Here is a 23,406-nt window from a genome sequence, read left to right on the forward strand (position 1 = left end):
CTTATCTATTAAGGAGTAGTAAAAATTATGAAAGTTGATATGTTTTACAATAAGATGAATCTAAAACAACTTTTAAGAAAATATTCACATGTTGACTTTTTGCATTATTTATATATGGAGTACTAATTTTGACTAAAGTTTTTTATTATTTTTTTATACTTTTAATAATCGATTATATACGAAGTATATTAAGGAACAAACTAATGCGTTGACATACGTGCTAAGTTTGATTGTATCAATATTCAAAACGAGGTAGGATTTGTTTATATACATTAGTAAAAAATTATATTGAAGCATTGAAATAGTATTTATTGATGCATTTATTTTGGAATGAAGGGGGTATATTGATATAGGATATTGCTCAGAAGGAGAAACTCAGCACATGCAAGAGCAGCTAGCATGTAATACAATATTACAAACCCAATCCCAGCAGACGGGGGTAACATGGCCAAGCGAGAATTGTCAGCAAATAAACAACCACTGAACCACATATAGACCGAAGCCTATGACCCAACTTTTTATCAACCCCAGCTACCATGTTAGACTTAACTCCAAGGTTTATCAAGATAGGTTTATAAAACAAGATACTCCTTCCGTCCCTTAATACAAAGCCTCTTTCTCTTTATTATGTAAGTAATAAATGTTACAAAGAGGTTTTGTATTAAGGGATTGAGGGAATAATCAACTAATCAAAAGATTACAACCGACAAAAGTCACAACCATATAGTATCATAAAACTAGATTTCCAAAAGATAACAAGCACATGGAATTATTGGATTATGTTTGTTCACATGACTCTGCTTTTATCATTAATCATTATAATAAGATCTTAAACGTCCTAATTAGAATTAGTTTAGACATATGTGACAAAATCACACATTAAACGGTGTACTTAATGTTTGATTTAACTTAATATTCTCACTTTCAGCTCATTATATATATCTCTATCAGCATATATCATATATCATTATTAACTAGCCTTTTGGCCCGTGCAATGCACGGATTGTTTATAAGTATAAAATATAATTTTTAATTCTATAATATATGTTTTTTAATTAGAAAATGAATAATTATAAAGGAGAAAAAGGGGTGAAAATTGAATGTAATTGTAGAAGATATTAAGTTGGGGGAAAGTGAACCAAACATTCATTCATGTATTGAATTAAAGCTAGTGTATTTTTTTTTTTTAATATGAAAAAGGATAAATGAGATGACATATGGCATTGGTGAAAAATATAATTTGCATGTGGCATTATGAGGGTGATGGTTTGTGTTTTTAAATACTAAGTATAGAAGTATAGAAGTATAGATATAGATTTATTACTCCTATATTATATAACCTATGATCCAAGATATCTTCTCTAGAGCATCAAGTTTTGTCCAATGAGAAATCGAAAAGATACCCACACAGAAACTTAATGTGTAGAAATTTCACAATAATCGGCCACTTGAAACAAAAGCACATACAAATTCACTTGTATAACTAATGGATAATTATTAGAGGTAAAATAATTTATTAATCAATCAAGTTTCAATAATTGATGAATTCTTTCATATTAGGATTACTACTTTAAGTTAGCGCATTAAAAAAGATGACTAAATTGGTGAGACATAAAAAATAGAAAGCGACTATCATTTTTCTTTTTTTCATATGTATGAATTATGATAACAACTAACAAAATAAAGTATAAAACACAATGTTAAACCTTCTTGCCAGCATTTTGGACTCATTAAGACCGCGTAATTGCTGTCTGTTGGCTGCTGTTGAACACATCAAGACAAACCACTTTGTGTGCTGTCCAAGTTGTAAACAATATAAAACTACATTCCTCCAGCTCCAAGTTCAGCCACCCAAAATTTGAGCCAAAATGGATAACCAAAATAACCCAAAACAACTTTCTCAAGTTGCAGTGGTGATGGTACCACTTCCAGCACAAAGCCATCTCAATCAACTCCTTCATCTCTCTCAAGTCATTACCTCCAATGGAATACAAGTTCACTTTGCTGGATCGGCGAGCCACAATCGCCAAGCAAAGCTCCGTCTCCATGGTTGGGACAAAGAAAGTTTAGCTAAAATCACTTTCCATGACTTCCAACTCCCTCCTTATGAAACCTCACCTCCGGTTCCTTCAAACATCGGCCACGCTATTCCTTTTCCAACACACTTTTATCCCCTTTTCGAAGCTGCTATGCATCTTCATGAACCTGTTTCTCAACTGTTACAGCAACTCTCAACTATGTTCAGGAGAGTCATTGTTATTCATGATATCATGATGGCTTCTGTGGTCCAAGATGTAAAATCCATCCCAAATGCTGAATCCTACAGTGTGCTTCCCATTTCTGTTTTTTCCTATTTCTTAAGTGTCTGGAAAAGCATAGCTGACAAACCTTTTCAGCTAGATTTAGAAGATATCCCAAATTGCATTCCCTCCAGTGAAGGGTGCACTCCACCTGAGATTGACAGATTTGTTGCTAAGCAATTCAAATATTTGGGAATAGAGTCCGGAATGATCTACAACACTTCAAGACCAATAGAAGGCAGATATGTCAAACTGTTGGAGAAGCTATCATCAAATTCTGAGACAAAACATTTTGTACTTGGACCTTTTAATCCAGTGGAATTGAAAAACAATAGTGAATCACAGAGACATCAATGCTTAGAATGGCTGAATAAACAAAAGAAAGATTCTGTGATATACATATCTTTTGGATCATCAACATCACTGAGTTACGAGCAAATCATGGAATTGGCAATAGGGTTGGAAAGAAGCGGGCAGAAGTTTGTATGGGTACTTAGAAACTCGGATACAGGTAATATCTTTGCAGAAGATGAAGTAAGGAGGCCTCAGCTACCCGAAGGATTTGAAGAGAGAATGAAAAACAGAGGAATTATGGTAAGAGACTGGGCACCCCAGCTAGAAATTCTAGCCCATCCGTCAACAGGTGGATTCATGAGCCACTGCGGGTGGAACTCAATCATTGAGAGTATCAGCATGGGGGTGCCCATCGCGGCATGGCCTATGCATTCTGAGCAGCCAATGAACGGTCTATTGGTAACAGATGTTTTAAAAGCAGGTACATTAGTGAGGGATTGGGCACAGCGTGCTCAGTTAGTAACATCAACCACGATAGAGAATGCAGTCAAAACATTGATGGCTACGAAGGAAGGAGAAAAAATGAGGGAAAGAGCTGTAAAACTGGGTGAAGCTGTTCAAAAATCACTTGCTAAAGGTGGGGCAGCTCAGTTAGAAATGGATTCTTTCATTGCTCATATTACAACATGACCTATCTATGAATAAGCCTTGTATACACGGTGAAAGAGATATAACTTAGCTACATGTTTCAGCAACAGAGACCATGGATACCGCGCTTACTACTCAGTAACATGTTATTCTTGATGTAATTTCAATTTAATTTTATTCATCACAGTACTTGGTATAATAAACTTACTTTGCTAGATAGGTTTCAATTCACATTATTAATCTTAAAGAGATTGTATCATATTTTATCATGCATTAACTTTTTCGCGTTTCTAGGGAACCCAAACCAACTTTACTTCAATTTAACCTTTCTAAGATCTGAAAACAAAATGAGATATTCAGTGTGGTAGTCTTAAAATGAATTGAGAAATTCAGTTTTACTTCAAATTTGCAAGGGAACAAGCCAATAACAAACCACACAACCTAGATCACCAACAACAGAAACAGGAACATAAAATTAATCACTCACCCATGGCAATGACCTTATGCAAGGGTATTAAAATAAGATGGTGAACCAAATTGGAATTTGTTAAATTTCCATGATTTTGATGATGGAATTTATTTCCCACAAATTGAAATTTTATGAGAATATCCCCAAGTTTTTCTTTGGGTAATCCATCGGAATTTCCGTCAAGTGGGGCCAACATTCACACTTTCCCCACATTTTTATTCCTTTATCCCTCAATTCTCCCCATTTTCTGAAAAGAAATACCATGAAATCAAATGAATCACGCAAATTGCGCCAATTATCAGTAATTAACAAATTAAAACATGACACACAATTATCAAACTACAACCATTAAAAAGCAACAGAAATTAGTAAGCGAACCTTATGGTGACGGCAATAACATAAGCTGATGAAAACTTCAACTCCACTTCCTATAAAAATGGTAAAATTATTAACTCAACACTTAATAAACAAATAAAAATGGAATTATTTCATACATCACGGAATAACCTGAATTTAACCCTGAATTTCTTAATTTTCTTCAAATCACCATTTTTCAATCATCTTCCTCAAAAAAATTAAAAACAAAAACCCTAGAAATTAAGGACAACCATGCCCAATTTCATAATTGAAATTCTTGTAATGCTATGCGTCGTTTTGAGTTCAAATGTTAGTGAAGCGCTGCGTTTTGAGGTGTCATCGGGAGCAACAAAATGTATATCGGAAGAGATAAAGCACGACGCCATGACAGTAGGGAAGTATAAGGTTATAAGCCCCATTGATGATGGTCACCCTGTTCCCGACAATCACCGCATCACTGCTCGCGTAATTACCATCCCCTCCTTTTCTCTCTCTTAATTTAAACTATTTTTACCTGGTTAACCCTCAATTATGGTAACTTTGTTTTTTTTTTTTGAATAGTCAATTACAAATTCTTAAATGGATTTGGTTCACACTAATTTATTGTGGACCACTAATATTAGAGAAATTATGGTTGTTTTATTAATAAAAAAAAAAGTCACTATAATAAAATGAAGGTCACTATGTTGAAAATAAAAGTCATTTTGGTAATATATAGGTTATAAGAGGTTAATTTTTTTAATGAAATATTTTATAAGGTCAATATAAATAATAAAGGTCACTATGTTAAAATTAGGGTCATAACGTCGTACTTCAAGTTCACAATAGTATTAAACGTTATACAACTTTTATTAAAGGTTACTATGTTAAAAATAAGGTTACTATGTTAAAAATAAGGGTCACTATGTTCAATATAATGTCAATTGCGTGTGTATAAAACTCGGGTCCACAATAATATTATTGTGGACCAGGTCCACACAAGTACTTCTGATAGTCAATTATGGTACTTTTTTTTTTGAAACAAAATTATGGTCACTTTATTGCAACACTAAAACTCCATTTATTTTGATGAAAAACAATTGTAATAGAAAATGAATTTTCAGGAATTAAATATAAAGTTTTATCATAAAATGATAGGGTGAGATATATTTTACCAAAACGGCTAGTTTGACAAAAGTATTTACCAAAACGGCTAATTTGATAAAAGTATTTACTAAAATGGTCCAATGGAAATAAGAAATAAATAATATCCTTTCAAATCAATTAATTTATCTAGTTTGGGAATTAAATTTTATAATTAGCCATTTTGATAAATACTTTTGTCAAATTAGCCATTTTGGTAAAAGATCCTAATTCCTAATAATTAAAATACGGTAGGCTCAAAAACAAAGAGAGCATGGTGATAGTTATTCGAAGGTAATGCATGGTGCACCCGATTAAACAAAAAAAAAATAAAAAGGCGAGAAGAACATTCAGATGTTTGAAAAAAAAACATTCTGGTGTTTGAAAAAGAACATGCATTATTAAAGAACATAAAGACATTAAAAAAACAACATAATAAAAACTTTATTAGAATTTCATGAAAAATTACACATTAACGGAAAAAATCTTTACCAAAGATATCATTTCCCCAAATAAAGTTTTGCCTCCAAAAATTCAATTTTCCACAATAATTTTAGTTTTCTCTTTGTAAAATTATTTTCAACTAAAAATAATTTAAGATTTCATTTTCAAATAAAATTCAAAAATAAAATATGTGGAAAGAACATAAGTTATAATATAAAGAACATATAATTCATAACCAAAGAACACACTGATGAAATTCAAAGAACATACGATAATAAATAAAAAAAATTAATACGATTATGATAATAAAAAAAAAATAGAAATTGTGCGTCACTCATCACCTCAAAGAACATCTGAGTCAAATTCAAAGAACATGCGAGCCAAATTCAAATAACATACTTTGTATTATTAAAACCTTAAAAACATGTTGTACGTTCTTTGTATAGCATAAAAGAACATATTATCAAACATATATAGGTATGTTCTTTGTCAAATATAATTATGTTCTTTATCAAACAACAATATATTCTTTCCGTCTTCTAGGTGCACCATGTGCATGGTGCACCTTGGTGTACTGTTTTATTTTCAATTCGAAGGGGATAAACTGATTTAAGGCATAATCTAATAATAACATAGGTTGATAAATTCACTAGATCCATCATGAATATTGTGCATCCGAGTGCACCATCTAATTTGATATAGTGGAGTAAATAATTTATTGAAAAAAAAGTTATGTAAGAGGATATATATTTTTTTTCAACATATAAGTGAAGAAAATGACATAAGAGATAGTAATATTTTTTTAAAGAAAAAAAAGTGTCACTCAAAAAATATAAAGTGTGTTATTAACACAAAAAAAAAGATTAAATTATATAAGTGACTCAGGGAGTAACGGTTCTTGCTTGTATCACATAATGTGTGGCAAATTGTTAATCTATACTACATACTTTTTTCTTTTTTTGCAAAACTTTTTTGGTTCAAACGTTTCACTTCAGTTTAATTAATTCAGTTCAGTTCAACTTTTTATTAATATTTTTTGTCATAAACTACTTGATAAAACACAAATTTGTTGAGAAACTACCTAATTGACAAAATGTTGTTAAAAATTGCCTAATAAAGAGTACAATGCTGTAAAATACTACATCTAATCGGTTTCCCACTATTGACCTAATTTTTCGTCATTGACCTACTTCAAAACACCTGTAAATTTGATGCAGGTGACATCACCACGAGGCAACCATTACCACTACAAAGATGTAGTAGAATCAGGCATCTTTGCATTCACAGCAGCCGAAACTGGGGATTATATGACTTGCTTTTGGGCTCCATATAATAATCCTCCATCCAAAATTTTAATTGATTTTGAATGGAAAACAGGGATTGATGCTAGGGATTGGTACAATGTAGCACGTAAAGGTCAAATTGATGTAAGTTTCCCTCTTTCCTTTCCTACATGAGTTTGCTTGTATAATTATCGTACCCTTAGCTTAAACAATTTTACCATTGATTTGACGCTTATAGGAGTGTACAATTATTTTTGTTATTAATACAAAAAATAAAAATAAAAAACTAAAAATAAAAATCCAATCTACATATGAAAGTATATATATGATTTAATTTTTTGTGATTAATTAATAATTTGTGATGTACTTTACATATTTAGTGGAACTCACTAAAAGGCATAATGTATTAATCATTATCATAGTTGCTTGTAAACAAATTTGTAAGTGCAATGAGGGCCTCCATAACAAGGTGTTTTATTTGCCTATGTTAATGTTAGTTGTCAATTTGTGAGATAATATTTTCCAAGGTGTTAGGTAGTTATAAGTCATTGTAGCTTTGTAAAATCTGATAATATATATTTGGTAAAAGCTAATGAGCGCTCCCGAGACGTTAGATAAGAGAATTAAAAGTGGAAATATTAGAGTAAAACTAACATTAATTACACCGAGCAATGCGTAATTTTGTCATGTATTCCTAACTTAATACTATTTCAACCAATATAATTATTCCTTATCTAACGCCCCGGGGCGCTCGTTAGCAAGATCCTATACATTTTTAGTATATATATTTATAAGCTCTATATTATCCTTTAATTTTAGGACTATGCCATTTATATAACAATTGTATTCCTTGTTGAATAATATCTTATGGATGCATGTATTTACCTTATAAGATTTCATGGTATCAGAGCTTATTTGTGTTTCTTCTAGTGATTTTTTAAATTCCTTCCATTGTAATATGAGTGATGACAAACTATTGAGTATAAACTACAATACTATGGGCTTGAAAATTCACCAACAGTGTCACTAGTAGAAAAAACAAATTGGCAAGCGGTTCAAACCCCCCAATGGCAAGCGGTTTTGAACCGCTCCCTAATGGGGGGCTTGCCAATGACCATTTAAATGGCAAGCGGTTCAGAACCGCTTGCCTTTTGATGAGAATGGCAAGCGGTTTGGCGCCAAAACCGCTTGCCATTACACATGACATACTCTTATGTCAATTGTAATGGCAAGCGGTTTTGGCGCCAAACCGCTTGCCATTATCTTCAAATGGGAAGCGGTTCTGAACCTAAACCGCTTGCCATTCTTTTTTTTTTCCAAAATTATTATTAATTTGTAAATAATATAATTAGTGACCTGTTTTAATATAAATAGTCATGTCTTAATTATAATAGGAACCTGTCACAATAATATTAATATTATTAATAATAATAATAATAATATTATTATTATTAATATTAATATTAATATTATTAATAATAATACAATATAATATAACATGAAATAAAAATTACATATATATATCATATCAAAAGTAACATCATTGTAATATTGAATTAACAATAATATGTAAGTACAACAAAATGTGTAAAGATATATAACACCATCAATAGCTACGTACTAATCATAATTAATGTTAATATAAAAAAAAAACATATACTAACTAAAATAATGTTCATCATACTAATAACTAATAAACTCAAGCTCACTAATTAATTTGGTGTGTGTGCACCCACTCCGACAATACTAATAGATGCCATCAAATGTCACGAAATAAGCCCACATGTCACGAATTTCATCGATTTCTTTGCTTGTTAACGGGTCTTCCCTTTGAATCGCGCAAACCTTTAGGAAAAAAAAAACAAACATTATATATATAACACTTGACTATTATAAAAAAATTAAAATAATTAGCTAGCTAGGACTAATTGATGCCATTTACAAATCACATCAAAAGAGCATTATGCCATTTACAAATCACATCAAAAGAGCATTACGCATTTTACCCATTGATGCCCCACATAAGTCCTATATGACTTGTACTTTTCCCATTTTCTACATTTCATATGCACTAATTCTCTATCAAAACAAGTCAATATTACCTAGTCTTAGGTGTCTAAGGCTTGAAATCACATCAAAAGAACATTTTACTAAGTTTTAGGACGCATTTTATACAAGATGCCCCAAATAAGGCCTATATGACTTCTACTTTGCCCATTTTCTACATTTTTTTATCAAATGCACTAATTCTTTATCATAACATGTCAATATTACCTAGGATTTGGTGTCTAAGACTTGAAATCACATCAAAAGAACATTTTACTAAGTTTTAGGACACATTTTATCCATGGATGCCCCAAATAAGGCCTATATGACTTCTACTTTGCCCATTTTCTACATTTTTTATCAAATGCACTAATTCTTTATCATAACATGTCAATATTACCTAGTCTTAGGAGTTTAAGGCTTGAAATCCCATCAAAATGCATTTTACTAAGTTTTAGGACGGATTTCATCCAAAATGGCCCAAATAAGGCATATGTGACTACTACTTTGCCCAATTTCTACATTTTTTATCAAATGGACTATTTCTTTCTCATAAAATGTCACTATTACCTAGTCTTAGGTGTATAAGGTTTGAAATCACATCAAAATAACAATTTACTTAGTTTTAGGACGCAATTTACCCAAAATGGCCCAAATATGACATGTATGACTTCATTACCAAATTCACTATCAATTATGCAACAAGTTCAAAAAATTTTACCACAATGGGCAAATTCACTTTCATTTACGCACCAAGTTCATAAAATACTACCACATTCCCCGGGCTGCTACCAACGCTGCTGCCATATGGCTGCTGCAGCTAGCTGGGCTGCTGCCGTGGCTGCTGCAGCTGCCTGGGCTGCTGCCGTGGCTGCTGCAGCGGCCTGGGCACCTGCCTGGGCTGCTGCAGCTGCCTGGGCACCTGCCTGGGCTGCTGCAGCTGCCTGGGCTGCTGCCGTGGCTGCTGCAGCTGCCTGGGCACCTACCTGGGCTGCTGCCGTGGCTGCTGCAGCTGCCTGGGCACTTGCCTGGGCTGCTGCTGCTGCTTCCAAGGCTACTGCCGTGGCTGCTGCAGCTGCCTGGGCTGTTGCCGTGGCTGCTGCAGCGGCCTGGGCACCTGCCTGGGCTGCTGCCGTGGCTGCTGCAGCGGCCTGGGCACCTGCCTGAGCTGCTGCCGTGGCTACTGCAGCTGCCTGGTCTGCTGCCATGTTGCAGCAGCTGCCTGGGCACCTGCCTGGGCTGCTGCTGCTGTTGCCGTGGCTGCTGCAGCTGCCATGGAAGCAATTATTGATCTGGAGAATAAAAAAAAAAAAAAAAACCCATACCTCCTCAACGTGTTGAACTTCCGTGCAACAATTGACTATGGCAAACATAAACCTCATCACGTATAGGGCAAAATCAACTCCGTTGTCTTGTTGCGCACACTTACATGACACAAAGGTAATCTAGTCATGCATAGCCATAATCGAAGCCAAGTTTACTAAACAAAGCACTGTTCAAAGCATTACCTTTGCATATTTCCACGTTGGACCCGCAACAGAACGACAATTTAGCTTCTTCATAACACTTTAGGAAAATAAGTTCAAAGTAAGAAACATAAATACTCAATAACTTAGGTGAGGATATTCAACAACAGGAATCAATATTTACCCATTCAGTAGGTTCTGCACTAGCAACTTCCGTGGTGGCCAAGTACTAGCTGAATCAAAGTAGTAGATTGTGTTATTAGCAACACATACCACCATAAGGCTCCAATGAGAACTGCATATATATTTTCACCAAATAACAATCCATCAGTGTTAGACGTCAACATATATACTTAACAAAGAACTAAATTATGACATATTTAAACGTACTCCTCAAAGCATGGGGCTAATATGAACTTGTCTCCCGCATGCGTTGATTCTTTCAAACTCCGCGCAAGGTAATCTACCACCTCACGAGGGTTATGTAAGCATCTGGTTTCGGAGGTCTGCTCGGGGCATAACCACCCAACTGCAGCCTGAGAATTGGGTTTACTAAGAATGAGCACCTGTAGTGACCTTCATAAGAGTAATGTGGGAAAATTATTAGTATTTGCATTGTTTTCATTCAGAAATATCAAGAAAACAATATCATTAGGAATGGTAGCATTGCATTACCTCATGAACGCTTGAATAATGGAAATGTTAAGCTCTGAACCGGTGAGAACACACCTCATAAAGACTGGACCACACAACTTAATCTCTCGAACCAAATGAAGAATCAAATGCACCATTATGTCAAAAAGTGACGGTGGAAAATACATCTCAAATTTGCACATAGTTACAACAACATTCGCCTGGAGCGCATCAAGTGTAAAGGGATCAAGCACTTTGCTGCATATAGTATTGAAAAACGAACAAAGGCTTGTAATAACTTCTCTCACGTGCTTCGGTAAAATACCACGAATTGCAATCGGTAGGAATACTTGCATCATCATGTGACAATCATGGGATTTCATACTTGTCAACTTCAATTCTCCATTTAAGGACACAAATCTTTTCATGTTTGACGAGAACCCAGATGGAACTTTAATGTCATACAAACAAGCACAAAACTTTCGTTTTTCTTCCTTTGACAATGTGTAGCAAGCTGGAGGTAAATAAACCTTTTTATTCTTGCCTTTTCCATCAACTTTCTTCTTTGAGCTACCCGTGGCCTTGTCCTTGCGCTTCCCCTTACGTTTTTGTCCACCATCTTCGCTTCCCTTTTTCCTTTACCATTGCCTTCACTACCTTTGTGTTAACCCACAATTCCGGACGAACCCCCCAAGCTTGCAAATCTAATCGTGCACTCTTTCCATCCTTTGTTTTTCCAGAAATGTTCATAATTGTCCCAACAATTGCATCACAAACATTCTTCTCTATATGCATCACATCGAGACAATGTCTAACATCGTGTTCTTTCCAGTACTCAAGCTTCCAAAAGATTGATTCCTTTTTAAAAAGAGCATGTGGGTCTATTGGTTTCGTTGTTTTACCAAAAACACATGGTATACCCTTCACTCTAGCATAAACCTCTTTTCCACTCAATGCCCTAGGTGCAACCCCCTCTTCCACTTTCCCATTGAAGGCCTTTTTTTGCCTACGATATGGGTGATCGCGCCTAAGCAATCTTCGGGTCCTCACGTACACATCTTTGCCCCAGTTGTGAAGGTACACGCTTGGTGTGTCATCGATACATATGGGACATGCTTTCTTCCCTTTGTTCTTGTACCCGGACAAGTTGCCATATGCGGGAAAATCATTGATGGTCCACATAAGGGCAGCACGCAATATGAACATCTCGTTCTTATGGGCATCAAAAACGGAAACTCCTTCATCCCACATCTTTCTCAAATCATCAACAAGGGGCTCAAGGTAAACATCTATGTTGTTTCCAGGTTGCCTTGGCCCCGTTATCAAAAGTGAAAGCATTATGTACTTCCGTTTCATGCACAACCACGGAGGCAAGTTGTAGATCACTAAAAGTACCGGCCATGTGCTATGTTTGGTACTAAGAGTGCCAAATGGATTCATACCGTCCGTGCACAACCCAAGCCTTAAATTTCTAACTTCATCACCAAATTCCCTAAACTTCATATCGATGTTCTTCCATTGTGGAGAATCAGCCGGATGCTTCAACAAACCATTTTTCTTTCTCCCCTCTGCATGCCATCTCAAGTTCTTAGCATCTTTTGGTATTGAGAATAGACGCTTTAACCTTGGAATAATGGGAAGATACCACAACACCTTGGCAGGAGGTCCATTCATACCAACATTGCAGCTTGTTTGCTTGTAGCGCGACTCACCGCAACGTGGACACTCCTCCAATTCTTCATATTCATTTCGATACAGAACACAATCATTAGGACATGCATGTATCTTCTTATATTCCAAACCAAATGGACACATGAGTTTCTTTGCATAATAGTAGGAATTAGGAAGTTCATTCCCATCAGGCAACATGTCACATAACGCAGTCAACAAAGAAGTAAAACTAGTGTCGCTCCAGTTATGCTTCGACTTAATATTAAAAAGTGTTAGCACGGCTGAGAGTTTTGTGTATTTTTTGGACCCAGGATACAAAGGCTTTTTGGCAGCCTCTGATAATGAGTCAAATACATCAGATCGGTCACCAAATTCACCTTCAACATCACGCATCATCTCATCCAAGTGATCATAACCAACATCTTCGATCTCATCCCCATCTCCATCATCATCACTCCCATATTCCTCTTCCACACGAATCTCGGCACTTTTACAATGCGTCTCATTCCCAACAACATTCTCTCTATACGATCCCTTTTCACCGTGCCAAACCCACACATGATATTGAGGCCTAAACCCATGACATTGTACATGAGCCATGATGGTATCAACACTATCGACCCTTGTGACATTATTACAATTGACACAAGGACAATAAAGGTAATTTTCACCCGTACTGAGCTGATACTGTGAAGCACTCTTGCAAAACTCTTGAAGCCCATTAAAGAATTCGAATGTATCACGTCTACCATACATCCAACCGCGATCCATTGTCGTTTTAAATTGCCTTTAAATATACCGACACATTTCAAATAATGTATAAATGTAACATGAATTATGTTAATCAAAGTACATATATCATATAATTCATCCATATCGCGTAAAAATGAATGCTCCCAAAAGGTCCTTATCACTCCAACCTAACCCATCCTTGAACGTCTAATCTCACTAGTGAAGGTATGTCAACTTTTCAATTTTAAGGAAAATCCGGCAGCATTTCCCCCAGTTCTCCAAGTACACAATGTAGGTAATTACTTACCTACATATGCACCCAGAGAACATGGTGAGAAAATGATAAGCCGAGATTTCCTTAAAATCGAAAAAGAGACATACATTCACTACCTAAGTGAGATTAAACGTCCAAGAACAGTCCCAACCGGGGACTATTCAAGACTTTCTCCTAATGAGAAAGACTCGAACGGGTATCTAGGCAAATGATGATGCAAGCATTCAATAATTTGCATTTATATGACATTCAACTAACAATACACAAGTTCATTCATTCATATATTGCTAATTAAATTACCTAAAATCAAACTAAGGTTTACATTCCATTCATTCATTCATAGCAATCCATTCAAACATTATAATTTACTAACCAAATTTAACAAACTAATTAACATGTTAACTAAATGTGTTCACTAAATTTAAACAATTAAAGTAACAATTAACATACTTTATGGAAAAAAATCACAATTAATAAAACAATTAAGATAAATGTGTTCACTAAATTTGAAACCCTAACTTTAAAGTTTGGAATAAACAAACAATTAATACATATTGAAGTAAAGTTTAGCAAGAGCTCACCCTAATTTGAGAGTGAGAGTTAATTGTTGTGCCTTTGAAAGAGGTAGTAGCTTCAATTAGGGCAGAGAGAGAGAGGTGTGGTGGTGGGGCGAAAAATCAGAACGCACACCACCAGGCACCAGCCACTGCACCCACGAAAACACCAGCAACCACCAGCAACACCTCCCCACGAGCGCAGCAACCCACACGAACGCAGCAACCCTCAGCTCGCACAGTCCATTCGCAGCTACTTACATACAAACCCGCGAAAAAAAAAAAAGATAAGGGAGTGAAAGGAGTGGTGGCGGCGGAGGCGTGGTGGTGGAGGAGTATGGCTGAGAAAGAGAGGGGAGTGAAAGAGAGGAGAGAGCAGCTACTGCATGTATGTTTCAATTGGGGGGATTGAAATTTTGCCGAAAATTTTGACTAAGGAATTGAGCCCAATCTTTCCCGCATTTTTTTTTTGAATTGGCAAGCGGTTCGGGGTTGAACCGCTTACCATTATAACAAATGGGAAGCGGTTCAACCCCGAACCGCTTGCCAATACTTGTAATGGGAAGCGGTTCACGCCAAAACCGCTTGCCATTCTAAACAAGAGTTTTTTTTTAAAAAAAAATTGGGTCTTTCGAAGCGGATTTGAAAAACCGCTTGCCAATTGGGGCTTCCTATTTAGTTTTTTCTACTAGTGTGTGTAATGGTGTAGGAAATAAGGAAATGGGCAATAACATTGCTTTGATAAAAAATAACGAGACTATATAATGCCATAACTATTAAGTATGATATGTGAGGTGCATCTCAAATGGAGTTGCTCTCACTTCTCATAACCTTTGTATTGGTCCTAAAGGCATGTATAAGTTAGGTTATCGATACAATAGATAATATATTTGCTCTTCATCCCTAAGTAATTAACTTGAATTTGATAAATATTTTTGAATCAAAGTACAACATGTAACTCTTACTTGTCTTTGGTACAACTCTCCCTACCTCCTTTGCAGTTAGTGGACGTTGAGCTAAGGAAATTGTACGATACTGTGAAATCCATACATGAGGAGATGTTTTACCTTCGCGAAAGGTGAGAGCTAACATTTATATTTCCATTTTCTCATATTGTCCTTAATTAACTTTTTTATTATTATTTTTTTAATCTTAAAAAAAATATATTTAAAAAAATTTGAATAAAATTATTCTTCTATTCATTCTTGTTTTGGTGTTTCTAGGGAAGAAGAAATGCAACTATTGAATAAATCTACCAAATCAAAGATGGCAACCTTCAGTTTAGTTTCAATCATCCTTGTCCTATTTGTAGCTGTATTACAGTTGTGGCATCTTAAATCATATTTTGAGAGGAAGAAACTTCTTTAATATAATTTTATAATCAATGTATGAGGAGGTGTACACCTTTTATATACTTTTTTTTTTAATTTTTTTTATTCATTTTTCAAGTTAAAAAAACATGTAGCCCAATCATAATTTTTTATGTGCAATACAAGTTTTTTCGAACATTTGAACACACTCATCTAATTAATTGTCTAATATTTCTTTACTTTTATTTGATTCTCGCGATTTAATTTATTTCTCTAATCATAAGACACCTAGGCCCCGTTCTTTAGAGCTGCTCTGCTCTGCTTTGCTCTGCTTTGTTGAGCCCTGCTCTGCTCAAATCAAATATGCTCTGCTCTGCTATGCTCTACTTTACTCTATTTTCAAATAATAATTAATAATAACAATAATAATAATTAATATTCAATAATAATAATAATTAATATTGTATTGATGATAATAATTTATTATTTTGAATAATTATAATAATTTATTAATAAAATAATTTTAATAATTATTAATATTAATGATAATTAATATTTATTAATCATAATAATAATTAATAATAATAGTTATCATTATTAATATTTAATAATTCAAACTATTAAGAATTAATATTTAATAATATTATTAATTAATAATTTCTAATAATTATAACAATTCTTTCAAAAAAAATAAATAATAATAATAACAATTAATAACAATTTCTTTTATAAATATTTGATATTAGAATCACAATGTGTAGAAACATTATATGTATGCGGGTATTGATTATTAGTTCATTGAGTTGGATTATTTTTCAAATCTTTCCATACAATTTAAGAATTAAAAAAAAGAGTTTGTTTTCAAGTAGTACTTTGTATATCATTATTATATTTAGGGTATAAAATATATGATTAAGACAAATTTATAAGTAAAATCATTATTACTCATTAAATCATTTTATTTTAAAATTTTTGTGAAATAAATATAAGTAAACAGTTGTCTTTTATCTTTCTACTATTAACATATGTTAAATATGGTATACATGTATTTATGTTTTCACTCACCTAAATCAATGGTATATGCACTTAGTAATAGTAATAGTAAATAGTTATAGTAATAGTAATAATAATAATAACAACAACAACATTAAAAATAATAACGTTAATAATAGTATTAATAATAATAGTAATAATAATAATAATAATAATAACAACATTAATAATAATAACATTAATAATTGTATTAATAATAATAAGAATAATAATAATAATAGTAATAATAGTAATAATAATAACAACAACAACAACAACAACAACAACAACAACAACAACAACAACAACAACAACAACAACATTAATAATAATAACATTAATAATAGTATTAATAATAATGTTGAAATCTGCTCTGCTCGGCTCGGCTTTGCTCGGCTCGGCTATCCTGAAATTTAATCTACTCTGCTCTGCTCTGCTCTGCCTAAAAAATCAAAAGAACAGGGCCTTATAGGTTTATTGTGGATTATATAAATATATATATAAAAATTGCCCCTTCATATCTACAAACATTTCTAAAAATTCTAATGGGCTATGTTTACAACATAAATATAATGTTCAACCCCATCATATCATTAGAGATTATAAAACATAGAGTACAAAGTACTAAAAAAAATAAAACTATAACAAAGCAAATTGAACAAAAGTTGAAATACAAATTTGTTGATCATAATTATCTAACATTGTGAATGCATTGCTAGTGTTTCTTAGCTTGTCTTTATAAACTACATTACATTTTTCTCTCTACATTCCCCTCTAATTACATTATTTCTTAGTATACCTTTATATACACTTTCACTTATTTAAATACTAATCGACTTTTAGTTAAAATTTTGGCTCAACCCGATTCCTCCCCCCCCCCCCCCAAAAAAAAAAAAAAACTTTTCTTTTAAGACCAATTTAGCGGGTTCGGGCACAGCTGTTTCAACTCGAAGTTTGGCCTGACTTGACTCGAATGCTTGAACCAAAATGGGACGATTTTTTAGGCAAAGTCTGGTCAATGATCACCTCTAGTAAGAGGTCAAAAGAAACCTATGTCGTGTCTTGCATAATAACATTCTCTCTATAATATATAGAAAAAGGGATTTGTCATCGTTTATAAGTGATCTCTAGTTTATAAGATAATTATATTCTTAAAAACATTCAATTTTAATATAAAAGAGACCTATTTAATGTTTGTAACGATGAGTAGAAAGATCCACTAGTAATATTTGATCTTTTTAATCAAAGAATTCCGTCGTCTAATTAACATTTTTTATTTTTATTTTTTTTATTTTTTTTTGGTGCAAATTAACAGGTTTTATTAAAGAGATCTCTTAGCCTATTATTTTTGTAGTCTTGCCAATTAGATTAATTATAGGGTTTTTTTTTTTTTTTTTTAGATATTTTATTAGTGTTATGAAAAAAAAATAGAAAATAAGTATAAGAAAAATAATGAGTGTTTAATGCCTATTTTGATCCTTTAACTTTTTTTTTTTTTTTTTTTATAAACTTTTTGACCCTTTAACTTAAAATATCTCAAAAATATAAAAGTATATAGCATATTGAATGTAAACTAAACATTCTAGAAGTGTTATTCATAATTTTAAAAAACACCGATTCGATCTATTATTGATTTTAAGGAGTTTTGGACCAAACTAAACCAAAAACCGTTTTTTTAAATATCTAGTCTCTAGACCATATTGGTTATTTTCGATATGATTCGGACCACTTGTAGATTTGGGGATATGAAAAGTAAATTCCTATAGGAATCATATCACATGGGAAATTACTCCCCACTTACAATTCCTAGGAATTTTGTAATATTGTTTCGTTTGAAACATGAGAATTTGAAGTTCCTATGAATTTTGATTGGCTAAACGGGATGTGGTAATATATTTCTTCAGGTTTTGTGAGAAGTTCAAATTTTCATGATTTTCTATTTCCCCATTTTCACATTTCATTGTCAACCAAATGACCACCCCTTTTGCAATTTTTCATGAATTTCTATTTACTACACTTTTGAAGGTTAATTAAACAAGCACTTGGATTGATTTTTCAACAGCTAAAAAGTTCCAAACTTCCAGTCAAACCAATACACTTATTCGTATACTTTGTTCAAATAGATTATTAACATATTGACAAGTGTATCATATTGTTTCTTTTTTTTTTTTTTTTTTTTTTTTTTTTTTTTTTTATCGTGTCATCAATTATAAACCAAAGGTATTAATTCCAAACAAGACTTATATAGTAAAATAAAGCAATAACCACTTAGGCACCGTTCACTTCAACTTATTTTTGCTAAACTAAAATTATTTTTACTGAGTTGAAATTATTTATGCTAAACTTAAATTATTTTTACTGAACTGAAATTATTTTTATTGCTTTTCTATTATATTTCTTCTTTAAAATTACTGGATTTTACTGAATTGAACTTATTTTTAATGAATTGAAATTCTTTCTATTGAACTAAAATTATTTTTACTTAATATTATTTTTTTAAGATGAATTGAACAAGGCCTTACGTAACTTTTTCTCTCATAGTAAGGGTGTGTTCTACTCACATTGTCCCTCGTTTGTGAATTCTTCTTTCTAATGTTTCAACCACATAAGAAAATCTATATTAGCTGAATATAGAAAGATAAAGATTAGAATTTAAAAAGCCGAGCATTGTTTGGGCACAAGTGGTTAATAAGCAGAGATGTAGAGGCCACTACATAGTTGACTTTCCTTTTTTTTTTTTTTTTTTTAAAGAAAATATAGTTTTTATTTATTTATGTATATATTTTTTTGAGGGGTTTTTTTTTTTTAGGATTTTTTTTGAGGGAATTATTTATATTTATATTTATTTATTTATTTTTGGTAAAGGAGGAAAAAAATGTAAAGAAAAAAGAAAAACTCTCCGCACCATACAAAAATTACAAATCATACAACTCTCATTCACATTCCTCCTATTTATTTATACACCCTTCAAAAAGGTCCAATCAATTTCAAAACAAAAACCAGAAAAATACTACCAGATCTCAATTACCAATCAATCAACCCCAACAAACGATGTCGTACTACCCAAGAGGCAGCGGTGGCGGAGACTACGACGGCGATGACTTCGAAGAATACGATCCAACCCCTTACGGCGGAGGTTACGACCAAGCACTCACCTACGGCCGCCCTCTCCCTCCTTCCCATGAGACTTGCTACCCTCCTTCCTCCTCCGGCAGCGATGGCGGAGGCATTGACTACGATCGTCCTCATTACTCATCCTACGCCGAGCCATCAGCCTACGGCGAGGAGGCTCAGGAGAAGGAGTACAAGAGCTATGCCCGCCCTGGATCTCGCCCGCCGATCACTTACGGCGGTACACCCCAACCCGCTCCCGCTTATGGAAGCGGGTCGGGGTATCAGCCCCACCTTCCCCAACCTGGTTATCATCAAGGTGAGGGGATAGGTGGTGGCTCAGAATATGGTGGAAGGCCTCAATATGAAGCACCCACCTCTGAATATGGATCTGGGTATGGGAGGAAACCTGAATATGAAGCTCCGACTTCGGAATATGGATCTGGGTATGGGAGGAAACCCGAGTATGAAGCTCCGACCTCTGAATATGGATCTGGGTATGGTAGGAAATCTGAGTATGAAGCTCCGACTTCTGAATATGGATCTGGGTATGGTAGGAAACCCGAGTATGAAGCTCCGACTTCTGAATATGGATCTGGGTATGGAAGGAAACCTGAGTATGAAGCTCCGGCTCAGGAATATGGATCTGGGTATGGGAGAAAGACTGAATATGAAGCTCCGGCTCCAGAATATGGGTCTGGGTATGGGAGAAACACCGAGTATGAAGCTCCGGCTCAGGAATATGGGTCTGGGTATGGGAGGCGGACTGAATATGAAGCTCCGGCTCCAGAATATGGATCTGGGTATGGTGGAGGAAGGACTGAATATGAGAAGCCTAAGTATGGAAGGGAGGAAGGAGAAGGATATGGTGGATCATCTTATGGTAGGACTGAGTATGAGAAGCCTAAGTATGAAAGAAAGAGTGATGATGAAGATGAAGGTTATGGCCGCAAGAAATATGTAAGCAGCCCATTTACTCTAAGTTTCTGATTATATATTTTGTGTTTGTGAATTCAGTTTTGGTTTTGTTCCTGTGTTATCTTGTGATCTCTTACATTTTAAAGAAATGGTTGATTTCGATCATGGTTCTGCATATAATACATGATCAAGGATATGGCAGTATTTAAATGTCAATATCTCGTAGAATTTAAGTCTTGAGCTGTTGTTAGAATGTAGTTCGGTAGCTCAGTCGAATCACTTACCAAAGTTAAGAGCATTGATGTAGAATATAGAACATGAATAGAATTTTGGCCGTGAACCTTAATTAGTTAGCGATTGATGAATGTAGTATCATAGCAAAGTTGAATGCCTTGAATAGACATTACTTAGTGGCCAAACACACATGATAGAGTTGAATGTAGTATGAAAATGCTAATCCTATAATCATGATATGGACCATATATTTTGGTAAGAGGGAAGTCAGGGAACCAGCAGTTTCAGGCTAGTCTAGTGTTTGCATTTTAATATGGGATTGGATGGTGACAACTGAGTGTCCTCAAGGAATGTCTTGATGAATGAACATGTCCTTGTTCACAGGCTGTGCCTTTTTTAATTTTTCTCTTTATAATTCCTTAACACCCTAGTTTACATCTCCTTGAGAGTTGAGACACTGACAATTTTTTGCCCCATCACTGGTACAGAACAAATATTTTTAAGCTATTAATTTCGGGATTGGATGAGAGCCCCTATATGATTAACATTTAAGGGTCTTGTATGGCGTAGTCAATGTATGTGGTAATTAAAAGTCATTGTCTTGTATCATGGTGATTCTGCTAGGTTCTATACAATTGCCCTTTTTCACCAAGGATAAAAAAAGTGAAAACTTCAGCTTCACTCTTTGCTTTCCTGAGGTGATCTTAAAGTTCAGCAGTTCAGCTGCTTCTCCACATTTTAAAATTCATCTATTTCTATTTATTGAGATATTTATTCCTTGCTTCCTTGTCACTTTGATCTATGATTCCAGGCAGCTTGTGGTGCACACCCATTGGGATGTGCAAGGTTCCTTGTGTCTTTTTTTCCAACTTAATTAGGAAAATTTAAAAATATACACCTTTAAAAAACCACTATTTGAAAATGAACCCCTTAATTTTTAATTTTTTTTTTCCCTATTAAACCACCATTAAAAGTAAAAGAATATACTTCGTAGCTTTTACCACCACTTAATGGTTTTTGTGCAAAACAAGGCTTTTCTGTTGCTTTTTTTTACATTTCTTAGCTTGATTTGTCTTAAGGACTAAAATTATCCCTAAAACTTTAATCGATTAATTTTACTCGCAAATTGACACATTTCTTAGCAATTAAAATGAGACATTTCTGTTGCTTTTTTTCTTCTTCTTACAATTTTGAGCTCAATTTGGATCTTAAGGGCAAAAATGACCCCCCGGAACCTAAAAGTTAGGCCCCACTCACGATTCACTAGTCTGAAATTAAAAACTATAATTTTTTCTGTTTAAAGGTGGTTAAATACAAAGAAATGAAAGTAGTTAAAATCAGATAGTGGTTTTTTAAAGGTGGTTATTTTCAAATTTTTCACTTAATTATTAGTTCCTTTGTCTTGTAGTTTTGTATTTCAGAATGTTTAGAAAAAGTTGTCACGTTTTTAAAAAATATACTTCCTTTATTTACCATAGATGCACCATTTTGACTTTTAAGCTTGCCCACGATATAACTTTGATAATTAATTACTTCAATTATATAGTAGAAAAAAATATTAATAGTTTATATATTGAAAATATAATTAACATTAACCTTCAACAATTAAAATATTGATATTTACTTTTCATATTAGTCATAAAACGATGTCAAAGTTGGTATTTGAATAGTTTCAAAAGGCAAAGTGATGCATGTATTGTGAAACGGAAAAAGTACAAAGTAATTTTGGTTGGTAGTGGACTTTTCCATAATATAATAACTGTACTTAAAAGTTTTGCTGTGATTTAGCAAACACTTCTGCACATATTTTGGTGAAGCTTAAAACTGCCTTTTGTGTCTTATGATTTGAATGTAGAGATTAAAATGCATGAATTTTACATTTAGTAACATCAGAAGAAACTAAATTCTCCTTGTTGAAAAAAATGTGGCCATAACAAGGATAAAATATTATTCTGGTGAATCTTAATTGTTTAGTACTTGATATATTTTGGATAACATGCTAAATATTGAGCTAAACTTATGTGGTATGATTGTATCTATTCTTTCTTCCTCTCATGACTGCAAAATTAGATGGCTGAATCTCAATCCTGTCAGTAACATTTAGTTAAACAATGTATTGGATTTTTTCATATATGGCATGTACTCATGATTTTATTGTATAAAATTTGGCAGGGTCACAAATCTGACAATGATTCTGATGATGATGATGAGAAGCGTCGTCAGAAGTATCATCACCACCACCAGCGCAGGCACCATGATGAGGACTGATATGATTTATCATCTAAGTTAATCTCCCCCATCTCTATCCTTTGATACTAAAATAAGGGGTTGAGGCTTTGAGAGTGATTGGCGTGTAGCATACCTGCTGCTTTATGTATTCTTGTTTGATGGCCAATGGGCCTGTGTTATTCTATTATGTATTTCTAAAACAAAACTCCTGTGTGTTTTCTATTGAGTGGAGTTTATGTTGTTTTGGTCTATTGAAGCATAATTTAGCTCAGTTTCCTG

At 33.7% G+C, this 23,406-nt stretch overlaps 3 protein-coding genes across 3 annotated transcripts; all 3 read left to right on the top strand.

The window, feature by feature from the left end:
* Positions 1-1,801: 1,801 nt before the first annotated feature.
* On the top strand, positions 1,802-3,525 carry LOC145582394 (zeatin O-glucosyltransferase-like). Its single transcript, XM_081639393.1, has one exon. The coding sequence runs from the start codon at positions 1,869-1,871 to the stop codon at positions 3,282-3,284; it is 1,416 nt and encodes a 471-aa protein (XP_081495519.1). The 5' UTR covers positions 1,802-1,868; the 3' UTR covers positions 3,285-3,525.
* A 701-nt stretch (positions 3,526-4,226) lies between these two features.
* LOC145582395 (transmembrane emp24 domain-containing protein p24delta7-like) lies at positions 4,227-15,935 on the top strand. Its single transcript, XM_081639394.1, has 4 exons — positions 4,227-4,533; positions 6,852-7,061; positions 15,295-15,371; positions 15,517-15,935. Exons 1-4 carry the CDS (start codon positions 4,321-4,323, stop codon positions 15,659-15,661), a joined length of 645 nt encoding a protein of 214 aa, XP_081495520.1. The 5' UTR covers positions 4,227-4,320; the 3' UTR covers positions 15,662-15,935.
* Positions 15,936-19,513: 3,578 nt separating this feature from the next.
* LOC145583252 (uncharacterized) lies at positions 19,514-23,378 on the top strand. The gene is made up of 2 exons (XM_081640446.1): positions 19,514-20,706; positions 23,071-23,378. The coding sequence occupies exons 1-2, from the start codon at positions 19,687-19,689 to the stop codon at positions 23,164-23,166; spliced, it is 1,116 nt and encodes a 371-aa protein (XP_081496572.1). The 5' UTR covers positions 19,514-19,686; the 3' UTR covers positions 23,167-23,378.
* The last annotated feature ends 28 nt before the right edge of the window (positions 23,379-23,406 follow it).

The sequence above is a fragment of the Chenopodium album genome, chromosome 15 (genome assembly GCF_948465745.1).
Source record: "Chenopodium album chromosome 15, dcCheAlbu1.1, whole genome shotgun sequence".
Lineage (NCBI taxonomy): Eukaryota > Viridiplantae > Streptophyta > Magnoliopsida > Caryophyllales > Amaranthaceae > Chenopodium > Chenopodium album.

Bases quoted from the DNA above. Each gene is read 5' to 3' on its own strand.
- LOC145583252 (XM_081640446.1), top strand. From the start codon at position 19,687: ATGTCGTACTACCCAAGAGGCAGCGGTGGCGGAGACTACGACGGCGAT. The intron at 20,707-23,070 runs GTAAGCAGCCCA...AAAATTTGGCAG, and splicing joins GTTATGGCCGCAAGAAATAT to GGTCACAAATCTGACAATGA.
- LOC145582394 (XM_081639393.1), top strand. From the start codon at position 1,869: ATGGATAACCAAAATAACCCAAAACAACTTTCTCAAGTTGCAGTGGTG.
- LOC145582395 (XM_081639394.1), top strand. From the start codon at position 4,321: ATGCCCAATTTCATAATTGAAATTCTTGTAATGCTATGCGTCGTTTTG. The intron at 4,534-6,851 runs GTAATTACCATC...AATTTGATGCAG, and splicing joins ATCACCGCATCACTGCTCGC to GTGACATCACCACGAGGCAA. The intron at 7,062-15,294 runs GTAAGTTTCCCT...CCTCCTTTGCAG, and splicing joins CACGTAAAGGTCAAATTGAT to TTAGTGGACGTTGAGCTAAG.